The sequence below is a fragment of the Oncorhynchus tshawytscha genome, linkage group LG19, assembly GCF_018296145.1.
Source record: "Oncorhynchus tshawytscha isolate Ot180627B linkage group LG19, Otsh_v2.0, whole genome shotgun sequence".
NCBI classification, from domain to species: domain Eukaryota; kingdom Metazoa; phylum Chordata; class Actinopteri; order Salmoniformes; family Salmonidae; genus Oncorhynchus; species Oncorhynchus tshawytscha.
This window is the reverse complement of record NC_056447.1, coordinates 44,986,422-45,009,301: the sequence shown is the minus strand read 5'-3', so window position 1 is coordinate 45,009,301 and position 22,880 is coordinate 44,986,422. Positions and strand designations below refer to the sequence as shown.

At 40.0% G+C, this 22,880-nt stretch overlaps 1 protein-coding gene and 1 long non-coding RNA gene across 3 annotated transcripts in view; both read left to right on the top strand.

The window, feature by feature from the left end:
• Positions 1–842: 842 nt before the first annotated feature.
• Positions 843–22,880, top strand: part of gpia (glucose-6-phosphate isomerase a) — a 28,674-nt gene continuing 6,636 nt past the window's right edge. Inside the window, exons 1-16 of the mRNA XM_024380029.2 lie at positions 843–1,072; positions 2,483–2,573; positions 6,816–6,884; positions 7,505–7,624; positions 8,286–8,369; positions 14,625–14,771; positions 15,064–15,135; positions 15,345–15,389; positions 15,505–15,558; positions 16,515–16,575; positions 16,791–16,834; positions 16,970–17,122; positions 17,697–17,826; positions 17,991–18,067; positions 18,337–18,465; positions 18,734–18,809. Of these exons, the coding sequence (XP_024235797.1) occupies positions 954–1,072; positions 2,483–2,573; positions 6,816–6,884; positions 7,505–7,624; positions 8,286–8,369; positions 14,625–14,771; positions 15,064–15,135; positions 15,345–15,389; positions 15,505–15,558; positions 16,515–16,575; positions 16,791–16,834; positions 16,970–17,122; positions 17,697–17,826; positions 17,991–18,067; positions 18,337–18,465; positions 18,734–18,809 (1,471 nt within the window). The 5' untranslated portion in view covers positions 843–953. The remainder of the gene's footprint in view (positions 1,073–2,482; positions 2,574–6,815; positions 6,885–7,504; positions 7,625–8,285; positions 8,370–14,624; positions 14,772–15,063; positions 15,136–15,344; positions 15,390–15,504; positions 15,559–16,514; positions 16,576–16,790; positions 16,835–16,969; positions 17,123–17,696; positions 17,827–17,990; positions 18,068–18,336; positions 18,466–18,733; positions 18,810–22,880) is intronic.
• On the top strand, positions 12,869–14,618 carry LOC121840084. 2 transcript variants are annotated; one of them, XR_006079379.1, is made up of 3 exons: positions 12,869–13,419; positions 13,815–13,937; positions 13,996–14,618. It is a non-coding gene; the product is annotated as an uncharacterized LOC121840084 (long non-coding RNA). The 2 variants fall into 2 exon arrangements; XR_006079378.1 differs by having other exon boundaries at positions 12,869–13,460.

The following is a 22,880-nucleotide window of genomic DNA, read 5'->3' as shown; positions in this document are numbered from 1 at the left end:
TTGCTTAAAAATATTTTCTTCCATCTACCCTGTTAATGACTTCTGTCACAAAAAGGCATTTTGTAAAAATTGAATCTGTTTTTTTGTTCCTCTGATTCAGAATCCATATTTTTTTAATGCCGAAAAAATATTAGAAGCCATGTCTCAATGTCTCATCGCCTTGTCACATACAAATTATGTTCTGAATTAGGGGGTTCGCCTGGTGTTCTATTGTTTAATTTTTCATTGTATTCACAGAAATGTCCCTGTATTGATGTGTAATATTGTTATTATTGTTGCAATAAAAAAAAGTAGTAAATCTGACATTTTCGAGTTTCCTAGTCCCGGCTAGCACTTGAACGCGGCAGAGTTTGCCAATTTGTATTCCTAAAACCCGGAAATAAGTCACCTCTGGCTTTCCATCTCTATGGGAAACGTTTATGTGGAATTAATAGGGATTTGGAATAAAGTTCGAAAATAAGGTATGAGGTTAACACAGGTTTAAGAGATCGAATGCGTTTTGTTCTGAGATAATAGCTGTCAGTTAACATGACCTAAATGAATTATAAAGCCTTTATGTGCGTTTTTTTTTTACTATAATATACGTTCTTCAAAATTCACAAAAATGGATGTGAGGTGATGAGATCATATAACAAAAGGTATAAGATTTCCTAAGCCTGTGTTTACCACAGACGCTATTTTAGGCGTTTATATAAAAACCTTACAAAATCACAATTTCCCCATAGACTTTGTCCAACTACTAAAAAGACGCCATTGCTATCAAGACGACTGATTTAACTGAATTTGTCCGTCCCCACACGACACTCGCTGTGCGACCTACGTCATCAATTTGGGCAGCAGGCGTGTCCGCATAGCCCGTTCTTATTCCCCAGCCTCTCACACTGAATTGCCCTTTCATCCTACACGCACGGAAGTGGGGTTTTAACGCGATCATTATCAATTCAACCGCCACCATGGGGCTTTCAAGTGATCCACATTTCCAGAAACTTGAACAATGGTACAAATCCAAAGCTGGGAACCTCAACATGAGGGACATGTTTGAGGCTGACAAGGATAGATTCAGCAAATTTAGGTAAGTAAGCGTTCGATTGTTATTATGACCAATAGCCGATACTATACAGACATTTGGCACGGTATCTTGCATCAGTAACGGTATAGGTCAAACAATTGAAAACGGAGCTAACTACCTCAATAGAGCCAGTGCATGGGATGCGTTTTTTTGTACACCTTGGTACCAATCAAATGTGATTCCATAACTAACTTACAATGTAAGCAGGGAAGCAAGAATAGTAATTTGTCTTTTAGCTATGTAGTTATCCGGCTAATAGCAAGCGCTTCATACTTGCATGAGTACACAGTACAAGGTCATCGTTTGTGATCGATTGTTTTTCCAGTCTTAAAACAGCTTCGTATCTGCTTTGTGAATTGTTCATGTTCCATTTCGCTAAACTACACCCAGTTACATTATAACTAGCTATATTGTTATCGAGCTGTCAACTATATTCGTTTTATGTAGGGCCCCATTTAACTGGGTTAGCTTGCTAGGTAATGTTAGCCCCAACTAGCTAAAGCTGTATGCTCGCTTCCTTTCATTCAGCAGCTGGCGTTGGCTATCTACGTGCAGTTTTGCACATACATAGACTACCAGTAGGCGTTTTAAGTCTAGCTAACGAGGGACCTAAACCCGGTATAGACATCTTTTAGGTACCACTGACAAATTTACTGTAACAATGTAACCATCAAGATTGCTGTCACGGCGTTCTAACGGAGGGGTCTGCAGTCGCACGTACGCCAGCCGTTAAGCAACAAGGCTAGCTAGCTACGCCCCTACAATAAAACCTGCACCATCTTCCGTAATTAAATCCAACTTTATTTGTTACATGCGTCGAATACCACAAGTGTAGACCTTACCGTGAAATGCTTACTTGCAAGCCCTTAACCAACTGTGCAGTTCAAGAAGAGTTAAGAAAATATTTATCAAGTAAACCAATGTAAAAAGAAAAATGTTTTATTATATTTAAAATAAAGTTGCATAACAATAACGAGGCTATATACAGTGGATACCGGTACCAAGTCAGTGTGCGGGGTACAGGTTAGTTGAGGGAATGTGCTTTGAGGGAATGTGCACATGTAGGTAGGGGTGAAGTGACTATGCATACATTATGATAAACAGCGAGTAGCAGCATACAAAACAAATTGGTGGGGTCAATGTAAATAGTCCAGTGTCCATTTGATTAATTGTTCAGCGGTCTTGTGGGTTGGGGCAATACAATTGTGTACCTTGTCTCTCCAAGCCACACTGTAGCACTGCAACACATAGTCAGTAACATGTAATCTTGTTACAATTCAGTATAAATTATGTAATTGACACAGGAAGATGCATTTTATCACTGTACATAGAAATGATAAGTAATTTGTTAGAAACCCTACTTGATCATTCTAGATTATTACATTTGTTTTCTGTTATCTCTTTCCTTGGTAGCACAACCCTTGAGACAGACGATGGAGACATCCTGCTTGATTACTCCAAGAATCTTGTCAATGAGGAAGTCATGAGGATGCTGCTGGCCATGGTAAACATATCAATGTTATGTCTTCTCATAACTAATAAGAAAATGTTGTTTTTTACTCCATACATTTTCCCTGACAACCCAAAGTTCTCAAATCAAATTGTATTAGTCACATGCGCCGAATACAACGGCTGTAGACCTTACAGTGAAATGCTTACTTACGAGCCCCTAAACCAACAATGCAGTTAGAAAATATATAGATAAGAATAAAAGTAATAAGTCATTAAAGAGCAGCAGTAAAATAACAATACCGAGACTATATACAGGGGGATACTGGTATAGAGTCGATGTCCGGGGGGCACTGGTTAGTAGAGGTAATATGTACATGTAGGTAGACTATGCGTAGATGATGACAACAGAGAGTAGCAGCGGTGTAAAAGAGGGGGGGCAATGCAAATAGTCTGGGTAGCCATTTGATTAGATGTTCAGGAGTCTTATGGCTTGGGGGTAGAAGCTGTTTAGAAGCCTCTTGGACCAAGACGTTGCTCTCCAGTACCGCTTGTTGTGCGGTAGCAGAGGGTTGCTGGAGTCTTTGACAATTTTTAGGGCCTTCCTCTGACACCGCTTGGTATTGAGGTCCTGGATGGCAGGAAGCTTGGCCCCAGTGATGCACTGGGCCGTTCGCACTTCTCTCTACAGTGCCTTGCGGTCGGTGGGCGAGCCATTGCCAATTCCAGGCAGTGATGCAACCAGTCAGGATGGTGCAGCTGTAGAACCTTTTGAGGGTCTGAGGACCCATGACAAATCTTTTCAGTCTTCTGAGGGGGAATAGGTTTTGTCGTGCCCTCTTCACGACTGTCTTACTCGCTACATTTCGAATGATCCCTTAGCAGGAAAGGAAAATTGTGAAATTAACGCACTTATCAAGAGAACATGTGGTCATCCCTACTGCCTATGGTCTGGCGGACACACTAAACTCAAATGCAGCTTTTGTAAATAATGTCTTAGTGCTGGAGTGTGCCCCTAGCTTTCTGTACATTTTAAAGACAAGGAAATTGTGCTGTCTACTTTTATTTTTTATAAGGAATCTGAAATTATTTATACTTTAACATCTACTTTTGATACTTAAGTATATTAAAAACCAAGATTAAGTCCAAGTTCACCATCCAACAACTAATATATGGACAGCTTTCCTTTGGGTAATTCGCAACGCAAACTGCATAGCATTTCACAATGGATTTGCAATTCTTCCAATGCACTGCGTGCACAATCACACACAATATTATGTGAAATATTTTTACACATTTCCATATCAACAATAGAAATGACTGAAAAAGTTAAAACGTTAGTGTCTCATCAAAGTGAAATTCTAGCTTGATAAATCAAATGCATTCAATTGATGTCTTTTCTCATTAATCAACATTAGTCCAACCTGCAAATTTGATAAGGAAAATGCATTTAGGCCTGTCTTTACTTGTTAATTTTTGTCTGGTGAACCTCTGTGACAGCGCTGTAGAAGTCACAGCAGAGTCCCATGTCCATTATTTTATTCTGCATGGGTCATTCATTCAGAAAGCCATGACACCCACCATCTCAGATTGTTCTGAAATCATTTCTGTTGTTAGAAACATAAGATTAGCATTCCTGAAACATTATTTTGTTGAAATTATAATTTGATCTCTGAGAAATTAAGCTAAATGGGCCGTTTTCTTATTTTTAGGGTTCATATAATCCTCAATAAATATAGTACCTGACATTTTATTTGGACCATAATTCTTCCTAACATTGAGTAAGACATGAGGAATCTAATAAAATGATCAAAAGCCACCGCGGACCCCGGACCCAGTGTTTAGAGAAATTAGCCATTGAAGTCGCTTACATTATTTACCCTAAATTCGTGTGAAAGTATAATGTTTTGCCCACTAGATGCTGCTGTTCCTGCTACTACCACCACACTCTTTTATCCATTTAGCTGGTCGCTTGTGTTCATTAAATGTTTAACAACATTTGGTTAGAAAACCAATAGCTTTTGTTGCCTGGCTAACCAAACTCCTTGCGCCGGTCAAACGCTACTCCAATCCCACAGATGTTAGGTTCTTCTCCGCATTGAGTCTGGATCTGAGTACCTCCCTGACAGTTTCTAGAACGCAAACTCTTTCCAACCGTTCTGATTGGTCCCAGAAAGCGATGAGTTGGGCCAGAGCCAGAACACACACGGGTAAAGCTGCGTTTTGAAAATGTGTCATTGGCATTGATACTCTGATTGGTGATTTTACTTTATTTTGTACAAAACTCTTCATTTTGATGTCACCGCAAATAACCAACGATGGTGGTCTCAGACTGAAGTATGTAGCGAATATAGAGCAGTGGAAGAATTCAGTTTGAGTCATCAGGCAATAGCTTTTTAAAATTATGAAAATAAATTGTGTGGTGAAGTTAGTCCACCATAAAAGTAATTCAGTTTATCCTGCTCTTAGTAACCTAATGCTTCTCCTTGAATAGTCCAACAAATGGCGGCTCTCTGAGAGGACTATCGTAATGGTGCAATTCTCTATTTCAACTACATCGCACCAGTCCAGACCCACCCCCATCTCCAGTGCCATCATCACTCATCCGCCACATAGCTTCAAACTGCACAAGTTGGTTTCTCGCCGTCGCCCACGCACTTACAAAATTTGATAAAAAGCATTTGACCTTTCCATCGTCTTAGCGACAAGGGACGGGTTGATTTCCTGTTGATGGACGAGAAAATGATCGTCCAACCCTTCGGGTGTCTTACTGCGCCCTCATATGCAATGTCTTGAAATATGCAATTCTCATATTGAGACTTATCCTACAGGCCTGAACGTTTGGAGAAATGGGCTAGTGGCTAAAATGTTGTGACAACCCTAATATAATGATACAATTATTTGGCAGTTGTATGTTTTTCACAAAAGATATTAGAAAACATCTCTATATGTAGTGTGATTTTAATTAAATGTACCTTTTTTAAACCCAACACCATTACAAAACAGTGTGTTTGGTACTTTATTGGTTTGCTTGTTTGCCAGGAATGGTCTTATTAATCCAGACCTTTTAAGAGGGGCTGTTTCCTCAACACAAATAAAGCCCAAGAGAAGGACAAACTGAATTGCTTTCATATATATATATATATATATTTATTTATTTATTTATTTATTTATTTATTTATTTATTTATTTATTTATTTATTTATTTATTTATTTATTTATTTATTTATTTATTTATTTATTTATTTATTACTGGTCCTCCAACACCACTTCCAGCAGCATCTGGTCTCCACCCAGGGACCAACCCTGCTTAGCTTCAGAAGCAAGCCAGCAGTGGGATGCATGGTGGTATGCTGCTGGCTTGATCTCAGGTATCCTATGGAGAGGAGTCAACAGATAAGGTAGGACAGCCGTGAGTTGGTGAGGAATTTTGGCCGAGGTCAGATAAAGTGAGAACGATTTGAATGGCTGGAAAGGAATTCCCTGGCGCCTTTCTTTTTTTGTTTTTTATGCGGTTTTAGCAAAGTTATATTTTGAGCATAAAAACCACCACAATCGTAAAAAAAAAGCCTTAACACAAAATATATATATATTTTTTTTATATATAAAATTGTATTTTTTCATTTGACTTTTCATAACCGCTTTTTTATTCTATTATCACAGGTTAAGCACTACCCACCCTGACTGCACATCACTGATGTGAACGTATCATGCATGGCTCCAGCTGTCAATCCTAATCAACCTTAAGCCTCTTCGCTCTTAGTGAAAGTCTATTTATAGTCCTACCTCTGCATGTCAACTGATTATTGTTGTGCTAGCTACCAGATGGCTGTGAGAAATGTTGATAATGCAATGCATCTAGTAGCATTTAATACTTCAAATTGTCTCTTCATATTATAGTCACATCAGCAATACCGGTCCATTCCCCAACAATAGAACCCCTGAGAGTACACCGTTGACACACACATTTGACAGAAATGGAAAATGTCCTTGTAATTGGAGTTTGGCCAGCCCACCCACTTCTATTCATTCATCCAGAGTATTATGCTAGACTAGTACCCTGGGAATGTGGTGAAACGGACATTACATTCAGACCAACACTTCCTTCTTATGTTTAAGGAAGAAGGATTGCTAAAATCAAGACATTTCTAGTCCTACCGGTATATGCTGTCGCAAATGCTACGTATGTTGTAATAACCTGTTTGTGGGCATTGAGTGATTGCAGATGTTAGCAACAATGCTGCTATTCAATGATTGCAACAATTAACTCTCATTAAGTTTAATCTTTCTTGTGTAGGCCAAGTCCAGGGGAGTGGAGGAAGCCAGAGACAAGATGTTCTCTGGAGAGAAGATTAACTTCACTGAGGTACCAGGACTACCTGAGTTCTTTTCTCTCTATTGTGGTACTTTGCCTGAACATTTTAACTTTTTTAACACTGGCAGATATAGAAAATTAAAGTTGAGAAGTTCTGATTATACTGCGGTAACCTTACAAATATAATCATTGTATTGTAATAACACTATACTACCAACGAGATGAGAGGAGGCTACTCTGAAATTTGACAAAGTAGAACACTCTCACAATAACTCTTTTCTAAACAGTGGGCAGTTGTTGCACACTTTGTGGTCACTATTGCAAAGTCATTCAGGGAAATTGTGGTTCCCACCCACTCTCCAAACACCACTCATGACGCAATGACAACATTGTGCAGTCTCATTGAGGAAGTGATTGCACGTTATATACACATAGGTATATATACACATTCAATATGTTTGCACATGCGAAGAATGGTTTTCAGATTTTGATATCACTATTTGTATTGTATTGAGATGATTATTTTCTATTTCTTAGAGGCTTGGGCAAAAAAATGTTGCACTATCCCTTTAAGTAATAAACATCTTAGTCATGATTAATAAGGGTGTTATAATCAAGTTTCTTCCCCCTCCCCTAACTGTGTGTGTGTCTGCATGTCTGCGTGCGTGTAGGGCCGTGCCGTCCTCCACATTGCCCTGCGTAACCGCTCCAACACTCCCATTAACGTAGATGGCCAGGATGTCATGCCCGAGGTCAACAGGGTCCTGGACAAGATGAAGGCCTTCTGTCATGTGAGTGGAGTCCAGTTTCAACTGTTACCCCAGCATTTATGCAAGGGCATCTTTACATAGAGATAACAGCTTCTACCCCCAAGCCATAAGACTGCTGAACAATTAATCAAATGGCCACTGGACTATTACATTGAACCCCCCTTCACCCCCCCCACTTGTTTGCACACTGCTACTCAATGTTTATTATCTATGCATAGTCACTTCACCCCTACCTACATGTACAAATTACCTCAACTGACCTGTACCCCCGCACATTGACTCGGTACGGGCTTGTAAGTAAGCATGTCACGGTAAGGTCTACACTTGTTGTATTCGGCGCATGTAACATGTAAAGTTTGATTTGTTCCATCTCTATGCATCTATAGGGAAGTTTCCAGGACAACAGTGTCTGGGAAATTGCCATTTATATTTTTTTTATTGGGTGGTCTTAAACTAAATCTGAATGGATTAAAATGCAACACAGTCACTACACAAAAAAAATGTAAGATTTGTGAATAAATTAATTCATATAGTTAATTAACTGTATTGTAGTTGACGTTGTCAGCTAATGGCCGTTGGAAATAAGAGTATTTGAAAAGGAGGTAGATTCTCTCATTGTTCTTAAATTGAGATGTATGCACACATCTGTCATGTGCCTCTTATTTTTGTGTGTGTGTTGCAGAAAGTGCGTAGTGGCGAGTGGAAGGGCTTCAGTGGAAAGGCCATCACTGATGTTGTAAACATTGGGATCGGTGGGTCTGACCTGGTGAGTGTGTGACTTGTCAAACAACTATTTTCTTATTTCCAATCCATTGTATTTTCTAAAGCCCTTTTTACATCAGCAGTTGTCACAACGTGCTTATACAGATACTCAGTCTAAAACCCCAAAGAGCAAGCAATGCAGATGTAGAAGCACAGTGGCTGGGAAAAACTCTGTCTGTGCTGGGTGGAGATAAGAGTACATGGTCATTTAGACCAAATTGTTCTTCAAGACGTTCAAATGTTCATAGATGACCAGCAGGGTCTACAGTTCAACACCTTAGGAGTAAATGCGCCCTAGGGACGGCATGGGAGAGAGTGAGCGAGCAAGCCAGTGATTCAGCCCCTGCAATAGGATCCGAGGCAGACACTCCCAGTGACGAGTAGGAGCCGGCCAGGCATAGACCGCAAGGATGGTTTGTTACTCCAGTTTCTTGCCATTCACTTTCACAGGACCTCTCTTAAAAAAAGGTTTTGTAGTTTAGCAGATGCTCTTATACAGTGCGACTTAGAAGCGCAATTAGGGTTAAGTGTCTTTGCTTAAGGGCACGTCGGCAGATTTTTTTTCATCTAGTCGGCTCAGGGATTTGAACCTGCGACCGTCTTTTTGTCTCTCACGTGGATCGGCAGATCATTCAATAAAAAAAACAGCTCTATAGGAGAAATCCCTGCCTACAGCTGTTTGCTTAGAAATTCTCTGAGTAATAAGGAGGCCTGCGTCTTGTGAGCGTACGTTTAGGTATGTGCGGCAGGACCAAATCGGAGACAAGAATACCGGGAAGTCCATACAATGCTTATTTTCTTTTTTCTCTTTTCTTATTTTCTTCTCTTGTTCCCACTTATTTAAAACAATTCAAATGAAGATGTAGACGTGTCCTATTGTAGTGTGAGCTGTATTGGATGCTTGACTGAGTCATGCTGAATATTATAAACTGTAATGATTCATTATTTGAGTCAGATCCTCTGAGCTATTCAATAGTCTCACAGAGCCATACAGTGGGGCAAAAAAGTATTGTCAGCCACCAATTGTGTAAGTTCTTTAGTTTTTATACAGTGCGACTTAGAAGCGCAATTAGGGTTAAGTGTCTTTTTAAGTGTGAGAACTTGCACAATTGGTGCCTGACTAAATACTTTTTTTGCCCCACTGTATATGGCTTTGGTACAGACCTGGGGTAACTATAGTTTTAACTAAGCTTTGTGGAAAGTATTTTTTTGGTGGGAACAAATAGTTACGATTTTAATACAGATCCAACAAAAATATTACTTTTTTTAAAAACTATTTGAAATCAAATCTCAGAAAGTGACGACTTTTTTTTTTTTTAATTACTATTTGAGTACAAATATGAGAAAGCAACTACTTATTTGAGCAACTACTACTAAATATTTGAGTACAGATCATAGGAAATTACTACTTTTCTGAAAATATTGGATTGGCTGCCTTCAACTATGACAGGGCTATATCTGGAACTGCATGTTGAAGATATACTGTAAATATAATGAATAGAGCACACACAATCTCGTATACAATTCCAAAATGAGTGACGCAGCGGTCTAAGGCATTGCATCTCAGTGCTAGAGGTGTCACTACAGACCCTGGTTTGATTCCAGGCTGTATCACAACCGGCCGTGATTAGGAGTCCCATAGGGTGGCACACAATTGGCCCAGCGTCATCCAGGTTAGGGTTTGGCTGGGGCAGGCTGTCATTGTAAATAAGAATTTGTTCTTAACTGGCTTGCCTAGTTAAATAAAGGTTAAATACAAATAAAAAATGAAAGTCATATTTGATCTACACTAATTTATATCTGAACATTTTGTAAATGTTCAGTCTCCTGACTGTCATTGCCCCAGGGGTACATAATCAAATCAAACCAATTAATCAATGATATTATGTATAGATATAGTGCTTATAGACAGTTTACACTCCTTTTTTTCACATTCGTTACAAGGTGGCATTGAAATTTAAACACCCCTGAGTCAGTACATGTTAGAATCACCTCTGGTAGCGATTACAGCTCATCCTAATATTTATATATTCCTTCATTTCATTCTTTAACTTTTAGGTTTGTGAATTGTTAGATTTTACTGCACTGTTGGAGCTAGAAACACAAGCATTTCGAAACACCTGCAATAACATCTGCTAAACATGTGTATGTGACCAATAAAATTGAGTCTGTCTGGGTAAATCTCTAAGAGCTTTGCACACCTGGATTGTACATAAACATCTATGGTAAGTCATGAAAATGGCAGTCTAGCATTGATCAACAACCAACTTGACAGAGCTTGAAGAATTAAAAAAAGAATAATGGGCAAATATTGCACAGTACAAGTGTTTTGATTATATTGACAATTAAATCAATTTTAACCCCACTTTGTAACACAATAAAATGTGAAGAAATCCAAGGAGGTGTCGACTTTCTATAGGTACTGTAAGTATAAATACGTTGACGCTCAACTACTGTATGGCACTTTCAACATGCCACTGAAAAGTTTGAAAGCCACAATTTTGAATCTCTTTGTCCATCAGAGGGTAAGTGTTTTTGTTTTGAACACACACTATACCATATTTCAAGGGATAGTTTACTCCGAATACAAACTAGCGTGATTTTTCCACCTACCTTGGCTGTAGTTGATTCAACACGGCAGTTTGGGGATATTTTGTTTCCCTTTGACACTTCATAGCCATGTTTCTACTGTTAGCGTTTTCAGTAACACTTAACATTAAACTGTTCTTCTGCCTCTGTAATAATAAAACTGTAATTACTTTTGGAGCAACATTCCTTCTATCCCCCTTCTATGCGTTTTATTAAATTTTTTGCTGGTAACTGCTGTTGTATTTAGTAGTTGCATTATTTTTTTATTTCACCTTTATTTAACCAGGTAGGCTAGTTGAGAACAAGTTCTCATTTGTAACTGCGACCTGGCCAAGATAAAGCATAGCAGTGTGAACAGACAACACAGAGTTACACATGGAGTAAACAATTAACAAGTCAATAACACGGTAGAAAAAAAGGAGTCTATATACATTGTGTGCAAAAGGCATGAGGTAGGCGAATAATTACAATTTTGCAGATTAATACTGGAGTGATAAATGATCAGATGGTCATGTACAGGTAGAGATATTGGTGTGCAAAAGAGCAGAACAGTAAATAAATAAAAACCGGATGAGGTAGGTAAAAATGGGTGGGCTATTTACCGATAGACTATGTAAAGCTGCAGCGATCAGTTAGCTGCTCAGATAACAGATGTTTGAAGTTGGTGAGGGAGATAAAAGTCTCCAACTTCAGCAATTAAAAAAAAAAAAATTTGCAATTCGTTCCAGTCACAGGCAGCAGAGAACTGGAACGAAAGGCGGCCAAATGAGGTGTTGGCTTTAGGGATGATCAGTGAGATACACCTGCTGGAGCGTGTGCTACGGGTGGGTGTTGCCATCGTGACCAGTGAACTGAGATAAGGCGGAGCTTTACCTAGCAAGGATTTGTAGATGACCTGGAGCCAGTGGGTCTGGCGACGAATATGTAGCGAGGGCCAGCCGACTAGAGCATACAGGTCGCAGTAGTGGGTGGTATAAGGTGCTTTAGTAATAAAACGGATGGCACTGTGATAAACTGCATCCAGTTTGCTGAGTAGAGTGTTGGAAGCTATTTTGTAGATGACATCGCCGAAGTCGAGGATCGGTAGGATAGTAAGTTTGGCGGCGTGAGTGAATGAGGCTTTGTTGCGGAATAGAAAGCCGACTCTAGATTTGATTTTAGATTGGAGATGTTTGATAGGAGTCTGGAAGGAGAGTTTACGGTCTAGCCAGACACCTAGGTACTTATAGATGTCAACATATTCTAGGTCGGAACCATCCAGGGTGGTGATGCTAGTCGGGCGTGCGGGTGCAGGCAGCGAATGGTAGAAAAGCCTGCATTTGGTTTTACTAGCGTTTTAAGAGCAGTTGGAGGCCACGGAAGGAGTGTTGTATGGCATTGAAGCTCGTTTGGAGGTTAGATAGCACAGTGTCCAAGGACTGTCCGGAAGTATACAGAATGGTGTCATCTGTGTAGAGGTGGATCAGGGAATCGCCCGCAGCAAGAGCGACATCATTGATATATACAGAGAAAAGAGTCGGCCCAAGAATTGAACCCTGTGGCACCCCCATAGAGACTGCCAGAGGACCGGACAGCATGCCCTCCGATTTGACACACTGAACTCTGTCTGCAAAGTAGTTGGTGAACCAGGCATGGCAGTCGTCAGAAAAACCGAGGCTACTGAGTCTGCCGATAAGAATATGGTGATTGACAGAGTCGAAAGCCTTGGCAAGGTCGATGAAGACTGCTGCACAGTACTGTCTTTTATCGATGGCGGTTATGATATCGTTTAGTACCTTGAGCGTGGCTGAGGTGCACCCGTGACCGGCTCGGAAACCAGATTGCACAGCGGAGAAGGTACGGTGGGATTCGAGATGGTCAGTGACCTGTTTGTTGACTTGGCTTTCGAAGAACTTAGATAGGCAGGGCAGGATGGATATAGGTCTGTAACAGTTTGGGTCCAGGGTGTCTCCCCCTTTTGAAGAGGGGGATGACTGCGGCAGCTTTCCAATCCTTGGGGATCTCAGACTTTGGTAATTGCACAGCAATTAGCTGAGTTGGTGTCTGTTTCTTATTTGACTTATGTAATAACAATGTTGCTATTGTAAAGAGTTACACATGTATAGGAACTTGATGTCAAGTGTTACTGTATTACCTTGTCTCACTCATGAAAATATGTTAGTCATTTTGAAGCTGCAAAAGTAATCTACTCTAATGTTGAGGTGATTCCATGTCCCTCATGTATTTTAATTATAGGTTCTATAAAGATGAACATCTAAGAGCCATCCAAACTATGTGCTTATGATCATATATTTAGACTGATTCAACTAACTGTTATAGTTTTTGGTACTTCATCAAATATGTAGATGCCATCAAATACTTTTTAGGTTTCAAGTAACTTGCGTATATTAAAATACCTTAAAATATGATTTGGTTTTCTGAGAGGTATTCAAAATCCTTTGAAATATGATTGGGTTTTCTGAGAGGTATTCAAAATCCTTTGAAATATGATTGGGTTTTCTGAGAGGTATTCAAAATCCTTTGAAATATGATTGGGTTTTCTGAGAGGTATTCAAAATCCTTTGAAATATGATTGGGTTTTCTGAGAGGTATTCAAAATCCTTTGAAATATGATTGGGTTTTCTGAGAGGTATTCAAAATCCTTTGAAATATGATTGGGTTTTCTGATATTCAAAATCCTTTGAAATATGATTGGGTTTTCTGAGAGGTATTCAAAATCCTTTGAAATATGATTGGGTTTTCTGAAGGTATTCAAAATCCTTTGAAATATGATTGGGTTTTCTGAGAGGTATTCAAAATCCTTTGAAATATGATTGGGTTTTCTGAAATTCAAAATGAAATATGATTGGTTTTCTGAGAGGTATTCAAAATCCTTTGAAATATGATTGGGTTTTCTGAGAGGTATTCAAAATCCTTTGAAATATGATTGGGTTTTCTGAGAGGTATTCAAAATCCTTTGAAATATGATTGGGTTTTCTGAGAGGTATTCAAAATCCTTTGAAATATGATTGGGTTTTGAAATATGATGGGTTTTCTGAGAGGTATTCAAAATCCTTTGAAATATGATTGGGTTTTCTGAGAGGTATTCAAAATCCTTTGAAATATGATTGGGTTTTCTGAGAGGTATTCAAAATCCTTTGAAATATGATTGGGTTTTCTGAGAGGTATTCAAAATCCTTTGAAATATGATTGGGTTTTCTGAGACCTGTATTTGAAAATCAAAGAAAATAGTTGACTTTTAGTTTAAACTCTAAACTTTCTTCTACCTTGAGTATTTGGAAAGTTATTTTCAAACTACAAAATACAGCTGTTTTCTGCCCTGCTTTGGTATTACAGTAGTGAGCTATAAAGGAATTATTACTGTGCCGCTAAGCTCTGGTATAAGCAGAGCATGTTGATGCAAAGCTACAGTATGCTGTAGGTGGCACAGTAGGCCACAGAACAAAGAGTATGCTTGAGCTGTTGGCTTGGTACTTGTAGTTACTGGGATTTGATTCAAATAATTTTGTCATGTTGTCATATCTCATATTGTGTATCCTCTCTAAGGGCTCTCATGTTGACAGGCTCTGAAGTCCTAATGGATACAGAAAACGCAGTTACATTTTAATTGCACACAGGATAGAGGGAAGTTGAAATGGTAACACCGTAATGTTGTGCATCCTCCTCTCAGGGTCCTCTCATGGTGACTGAGGCCCTGAAGCCCTACTCTAAGGGTGGCCCCAACGTGTGGTTCGTGTCCAACATTGACGGTACACACATGGCCAAGACTCTGGCCCAGCTCAACGCTGAAACCACCCTCTTCATCATCGCTTCCAAGGTGAGACTGACTCAACACACACACCACCTCCTGTTGCCATGGTTACACACATCCTAAAGCCATAGGGCTCTAGATGCTTAAATAATTCAATGCTATAAATCAATGTCTCATTCAGTGCTATCGGGGTTAATAATCTGTGTGTACATTCTTGTGTTCTGGTAATGTGTGATTCATGTTTGAATAATAATTTATGGTTTGAAGCTGGAAAAGGTGGCAGGCTAATGATGCTCCTTCAGTGTCACACGCTGTGTACTACTTCCACCGGGACTCATGTCACACTGTCCTTTTTCAGACCTTCACCACCCAGGAGACCATCACCAACGCTGAGTCTGCCAGGGACTGGTTCCTCCAGACAGCCAATGACGTGAGTAGACTCCTGACAGCCAATCACAAGACACCTTTGTCTGTAACCAATGCCGTTATAAGTTCCGCTTAAATTCAGCCAATGATTTTAATAGTTTCTCTGCGGACAATACAGAATTTTAGCCACACAGGTCAGTTTAGAACAGTCCAAAGCGCAGCTGGAGTGTCATATCACATTTGGATCGACTAACTCTATTTTCTTCTTCACAGCAATCTACTGTTGCCAAGCACTTTGTAGCGCTGTCCACCAATGCAGTAAGTGGCCATTTTGAATGACACTTTCCACCTTACATTGTTACCTGCCTGCCGACCTATGTATTGCACAAGTCATTTGACTGTTACTCTTTTTGCTGTCTCCCTTCTCTTCCAGCCCAAAGTGCAGGCGTTTGGTATTGACACAAACAACATGTTTGAATTCTGGGATGTAAGTATACATTTCTATGCAGACTGAGTTAGCCGCTGACCCCCTATTTAATAATTGAATGAATCTGAACTAAAGTAAGGCTTTATTTTACCAATGGTTTGAATAAAAATCATTTCTGCATTTATTTTTCTGCTGGGAGATATTTTGACCACATTCTGGGTGTAGTATTTATTTCAAAATAATTTGGAATGCAACTGTTAAGCGTATGAATTTGTGGATATGGTATCGACACGTTACATTCTAAACCATAGACTCATGCGGTAAAGAGGTCATTTGAACTCGATCAAAACAATGGAAATGCCATTGAAACACATTGGGGAAAGATGCAGTGGAGGAAAGATCCAAAATATTCCTCATTGCTCTCCAGCAAAGTTGGCCTACATCTAGGGTATTGTTTGTGTATTTCACACTATGTTGAGGTAAAAATCAGAGTATAATGCTTGTATAAAAACCAGTCAACTGCATTACAGTTCAAAATGACTGACTACCACCACCGATTTCTCTATGCTACCAGCTTATATGAACCGGAGTTAGCATTTAGCAGTCACTTCTCAAACTGAAAAGGGACTACTTCTCAATGTTATGTAGCAAAAATAGTCAAATATATTCAAATCGTATTTTAGTAACCACATTGTGGGCCTGTTACAATACATCAATCATGATGAATATCCACAGATTTGTTGTATGGGTGCCAATCCGGCGTTCTTCTGTCCCCCATGGTCTGGTCATCTGTTGGAAATTAGCGATGTTGACGAATTGGTGTCTTTTTTTAAAGAAAGGGTGCATCGATTCTGTGTATAATTGCAGTATAGTTTGACTAGTACACTGTCGAGGTGATGGCCATTGTCTGTTTTTGTATAACTTTTCAAGGTTTTGAGTAAGAAAAAGGAACCTTGCCGCTCTGTAGTGGTTGATTTTTATTTTTTTTGACTGATGTCATGTTGGCTTTCTCTCAGTGGGTTGGAGGGCGTTACTCCTTGTGGTCAGCTATTGGGCTGTCCATTGCACTGCACATAGGTATGTATGTATGTATGTATGTATGTGTGTCTGTTTGTTAATATTAGAACTCTATGGATGTAGTGTATATTGCAGATTTGCGCTTTTTGTCAAATGCAAGAAGTTGTTATGTGAATTGAAATGTAATTCACCGAAAGCAGCATAAATACTACTAGTGATTTGACTTTCAGAATGGATTCTAACACTTTTTTTCTACCTCTCTTGTCACCATGCAGGGTTTGAGAACTTTGAGCAGCTTCTGGCTGGTGCTCACTGGATGGTATGCACATGTCTCCCTCACATAGTGTCAATTCAACCCAACTATTTATCCCCTCAGGGGCAATTGAAAATAATCCCAAACTAAATAAATTTAGAAATGGTAATATGTTAACAATGAATGGGTTGTCCTTCCCAGGACAACCATTTCCGCAGCACCCCCATTGAGCAGAACGTCCCAGTTCTGCTTGCCGTGCTGGGTGTCTGGTACATCAACTTCTTCCAGGCCGAGACCCATGCCATGCTGCCCTACGACCAGTACATGCACCGCTTCGCTGCATACTTCCAGCAGGTCAGGCAGGCGGCCGTACATGGGTTCAAATACTATTTGAAATCTTTAAAATACTTTTGAGCGTTTGGCACGCCAAGCATGTTGAAGCAGGTGGGTGGGGTTTGCACTTTGGAAATGTTATATTGGTTCCATTCAACAGACAAGTCCGAACAACCGCAGCTGAAGTGATTTGAAGTGATTTCATATTTCAACCCAGTTCTGAGTAATACAAGCAGGCAGGAGCCAGGAATGGCCATATGCTAGGGCTGTATGGACGGGGCATCTGTTTGGGCTAGACAAGAGAAACCAGGGACAGGATCATGTTGAGTAGACAATTTGAATTTAATTGGATAGGTGATAGTAAGTAATATGGTGAGAACTTGCTGAAGCTTTTACTTACACCTATCCAGTCTGTCAGATCTTCAAAAGGAAGGAAAACACTTTCTATTAACTGACTTGCAGGTGCACTAGAATATAAGAAGGGATTCATAATCATAGATTACCTTACACCGCTTCCTTTCAATGTTTCACCTTTTTTATTTATGAAGCAAACATTTCAGTCTAACCAACAACTTTAACTGTCTTTCATCCACAGGGTGACATGGAGTCCAACGGGAAGTACATCACTAAAGATGGAGCTCGTGTCAACTACCACACTGGACCCATCGTCTGGGGCGAACCCGGAACCAACGGACAGCATGCCTTCTACCAGCTCATCCACCAAGGTAACTGCCACACACATGTCCTGTCCTCCAGACCCTTGTTCATAATATAGACTGTTACAGTATATGAACCAGTTGTTATTATATCATTCCCTAATAACTGCTGAAATGAGATTAAAATAAAACGTGACCTCTCCATGTAACCTTTTGTGTGTTGACCCTTCCAGGCACACGTATGATTCCTGCTGACTTTCTCATTCCTGCCCAGACACAGCACCCCATCAGGGACAGCCTCCACCACAAGGTAGTGCACCCTCATGGCTCCCTAAATGTATTAGTACTCTAATGGCTAATCCAACATCCTCTACGCTTACACCCTCACTCTGCCACATAAGCTATTCTATCGTTCAACCATTGAAACTGTCAACTCTGACTTAATTTATTCAGACTTGAATTAATTTCTAGTATTCTTTCTCAGTAAAACCCAGAATTATGTGAAATGTACATACAGAGCTTGATTTAAAACAGTTCATTAATATGTATGTATTTGACTATACCTCTGGATCTCCATAGATCCTGATGGCCAATTTTCTGGCCCAGACGGAGGCCCTGATGAAGGGGAAGACTTCAGACGAAGCCAGGAAAGAGCTGGAGGCCACTGGCCTGGGAGGAGCAGAGCTGGAGCAACTGCTGCCACATAAAGTGAGTGGATTTACTCATCAGACACAGTTGCATTACTTTTGACCAGAGCCCTATGGGCCATGAGGAACTTATCAAAAGTAGTGCACTATAAAGGGAATAGGGGACACAGTAACTGCCGCACTTACCAGACAGACACTGGGCCAGTCTATAATCTATTGATAAAAAGATATGCACCATTTGATTGTTAGTGTTGTTTCTGGATTATGCTTTGATGTATAGCATTTTTGGTCAATTATTGTTAAACACTGTATTTTACCCTCAATGAAAGGTCTTCCAGGGGAATAAGCCCAGCAACTCCATTGTTTTCAAGAAGCTGTCACCCTTCATGCTGGGAGCACTGGTTGGTAAGTACTGTAGTAGCTGTTGTCATGTCAACAGCCAATCCCTGCCCAGAATGAAACCTTAGTATTTTATAATATTGATTTATAGAATCGTTAAGGAAGAGGTGCACATGTACGTACCGATAGGACACATGAGTGAGTAGCTCAATTTTGTACCACCAAAACTATGGTTATATGTAGAAGCCAGACAACCGTTTTTAAATTAATTATTTAAAATCGATAGATCAACATATCCCCAAGCAGCGTGAGCGGTCAGTTATGTACAACAGAGAACCAATCAGTTGGTAAAGCGACTAGGCAACACAACCCAAACAAGCCATGGCTTCCCTCAGAGGAAAAGACAAGGAACAACTTGGAGATGCAAATGAGAGTAATGAACAGCTAAAGGTTGTCATTTTGTTAAAATGCTCTCAATGCACACCAAAACAAACAAACTGTTACAATCAATTGTTAAAGTAGATTCGCTGGAAAATAAAGTAGATTCTATAGTTGTAAACATACAAGGTGTGCGCATGAATGAACAAGACAATGAAATTAGCCTTCCGGAAACAAGTTTGCGAACAGCAAGAAAACAGAATGAGACGAAACAACATGAGAATATTGTCCTTACCAGAAGATAAGGAAAAAGGAGACTTTTCCAGCTACGTGGTAAAACTGATATCAGAGGAGCTTGGCGTAGATATATCACAGAAGGATCTGGAATGATTCCATCGGCTCGGCGTGAAACGGAAGAACACTAAATGACCTCACATAGTTCCACAGCTTGAGGATTACCATCAGACCAAAGTCAACATTCTGAAGGTACAAGGGGAAAGGAGATTAAACTCCATGGCCAGTCCATTCGATTCGTCCAGGACCTGTCTGCTAAGCTGAGAAAAAAACGCAAGCAATTCATTCCAATCGGACAGTCAGTGGAGGAAAAAGGAATTGAGTCTCAACTCCGCTTCCCGGCAGTGCTGTGGGTATAGGAAGGAACACAAAAGATGGAATTCACAAGTGCCGATGAAGCCCGAAATAGGCTGCAAGAAACCATTCCAGTTGAAAGAGAGCCCAATGCCCTGAGAGAACTAAGCTGGGCTACACTAGTCTACATGCAGCGATGCCCAAGACCAGCTTATTGTAACTTGAGACAATATTTTTTAATTTAACTAGGCAAGTCAGTTAAGAACATATTCTAATTTACAATGACGGCCAGGAACAGTGGGTTAACTGCTTTGTTCAGGGGTAGAACGACAGATTTTTACCTTGTCAGCTCAGGGATTCGATCTACCAACCTTTTTTGGTTACTGGCCCAATGCCCTGCCCACTAGGCTACCTGCCACCCTCCCCCTAATACAATCTAAACTCTATTTTCCCCAACTGTACTTCTCTAGGAAGTAACAATAGACATAGCTGATACCAATGAGCTACATGGACACTGAAAAGATAATACAAAAGAGTGGGCGTGAAGGGGTGTGTATGTGTCTGCATGTGAATGGGAGGGTGAATATGTATAGGAGGGCTCGAGAGAATGGGTATGTGAATGCATGTGAATGGATAAGTCGATATATTGATGGGTGTAAATGTGTCTGAGAAGAAGAATGGGTGGGAAACAATGGGAGGTTGGGATAAACTTTACCTGGGTGGATAAGGGAGGGCAAAGATGGGAGGTGGTGATTGGCTTGGATGGTAGGTTGGAACAAGCTTGGTAAATGGGAGTGAACTGGGAGGGTGAGGTGGAGACAGGTTGGCTTGTGAAACAGAAGGAAGGATTTAACTATACTACAATGTATTTTGGTGACTTGCAAACCTGCTATAAAATGATTCAAAGTTCTGGACAGATTAGGAGAGGATGACAAGTCATTATTATTCCTTGTTTGTCATTTATAGTTAAGATTCAATGGTGATTATTAGTGAGAGTGGAGAGGGGCTTATGCGATTGGGACGGGTTGACTGGGAGGACATCAGACACTTCTGTATGTGGGGCCTCTACTCATCCCACTTCAGTCTCTCGGTGGACCCACTCTCCCCAAGTAGACCCCCAGCCACTATACTTTCATTTACAAGGTATTACAAACTGACCACAGTATGTAATTGGCAGTCTTCCTCCATTGTATGTACAATGACATAATCCACAGACTGTTGGTAAATTAAGGCCGAAAAAGGCATAGCGCCTCAAAGTTCAAAAGGTACTTTGCTTTATTTTTTGTGTTTTCTGTTAAATGTCTGCTCAGTTCACTCTCTCTTTTTTTATTATCATAATTATGTATTCATACTATGATATTTAATACATTTGTAACCTGTTTCTGCTTTGTCATTATGGGGTATTGTGTGTAGATTGACTGGGGGGGTAGAATCCATTTTAGAACGTAATAAAATGTGGAAAAGGTCAAGGGATCTGAATATTTTCCTAATGCACTGCATACACTGAACAAAAATATAAACGCAACACGCAAAGTGTTGGTCCCATATTTCATGAGCTGAAATAAAAGATCCCTGAAATGTTACATACGCACAAAAAGCTTATTTCTCTCAAATTTTGGCCAATAATTTGTTTACATCCCTGTTAGTGAGTATTTCTCTTTTGCCAAGATAATCCATCCACCTGACAGGTGTGGAATATCAAGAAGCTGATTAAACAGCATGATCATTACACAGATCCACCTGGTTTTGGGGACAATAAAAGGCCACACTAAAATGTGCAATTTTGTCACAATACCACAGATGTCTCAGGTTTTGAGGGAGCGAGCAATAGACATGCTGACTGCAGGAATGTAAACCAGAGCTGTAGCCAGAGAATTTAATATTAATTTCTCTACCATAAGATGCCTCCAAGGTCGTTTTAGAGAATTTGGCATTACGTCCAACTGGCCTCATCCGCAGACCACATCAGCCCAGGACCTCCACATCCGGCGGCTTCTCCTGCGGGATCGTATGAGATCAGCCACCCAGACAGCTGATGAAACTGAGGAGTATTTCTGTCTTTATTAAATACCTTTGGTAAAAATAGAAAAGAGTAGAGGGCCTAGAGAGATGCCCTGCGGTACACCACACTTTACATGTTTGACATTTAGAGAAGCTTCCATTTAAAGAAAACCCTTTGAGTTCTATTAGATTGCCATACCGTGGATTCAGAGCTGAGGTTGAAGAACTCTACGTTTTTTTTCAACTACAGGTTATGGCCAATAATATCAAAGGAACTGAAATCTAACAGTACAGCTCCCACAATCATCTTATTATCAATTTATTTCAACTAATCATCAGTCATTTGTGTCAGTGCAGTGCATGTTAAGTCCCCTTCTTTATAAGCATGCTGAAAGTCTGTTGTTAATTTGTTTACAGAGAAATCGCATTGTATTTGGTCATACACAATTTTTTCCAACAGTTTGCTAAGAGCTGACTGCAATCTTATAGGTCTGCTGTTAGAACCAGTAAAGGCCGCTTTACCACTCTTGGGTAACGGAATTACTTTGGCTTCCCTCCAGGCCTGAGGACAAAGACTTTCCTCTAGCCTCAGATATAAAATTTGACAGATAGGAGTGGCTATAGTCAGCTACCATCCTCAGTAGCTTTCCAACTAAGTTGTCAATGCCAAGAGGTTTGTCATTATTGATCAATGATAATTTTCCCACCTCTCCCACACTAAATTTACAAAATATTATTTATTTGTTTTTTTATGCATGAATACAATTGCTCACTGTTCATTGTTGGCATTTCCTGCCTAAGTTTGCCCACGTTGCCAATTAAATAATCATTAAGGTAATTGGCAACATCAAATGTTTTTGTGATGAATAATCCATCTGATTCGATGAAAGATGGAGTTGAATTTGTCTATAGTATTAGTAAAAATGTGATTGATACATGTGGATGCTTGTTCCTGTAGTGTTTGTAAACACCCTGGTAGGTTGATTAATAACCTGAACCAGATTACAGGCACTGGTTACAGTAAGAAGCTTCCTCTTGAGTGGACAGCTTGATGGAAACCAGTCTAGATTCAGGTTCCAACGGAAGTAGACCTCTCTATTTACATCACATACACTATCAAGCATTTCACACACATTAGTTAGATACTGACTGTTAGCACTTGGTGGCCTT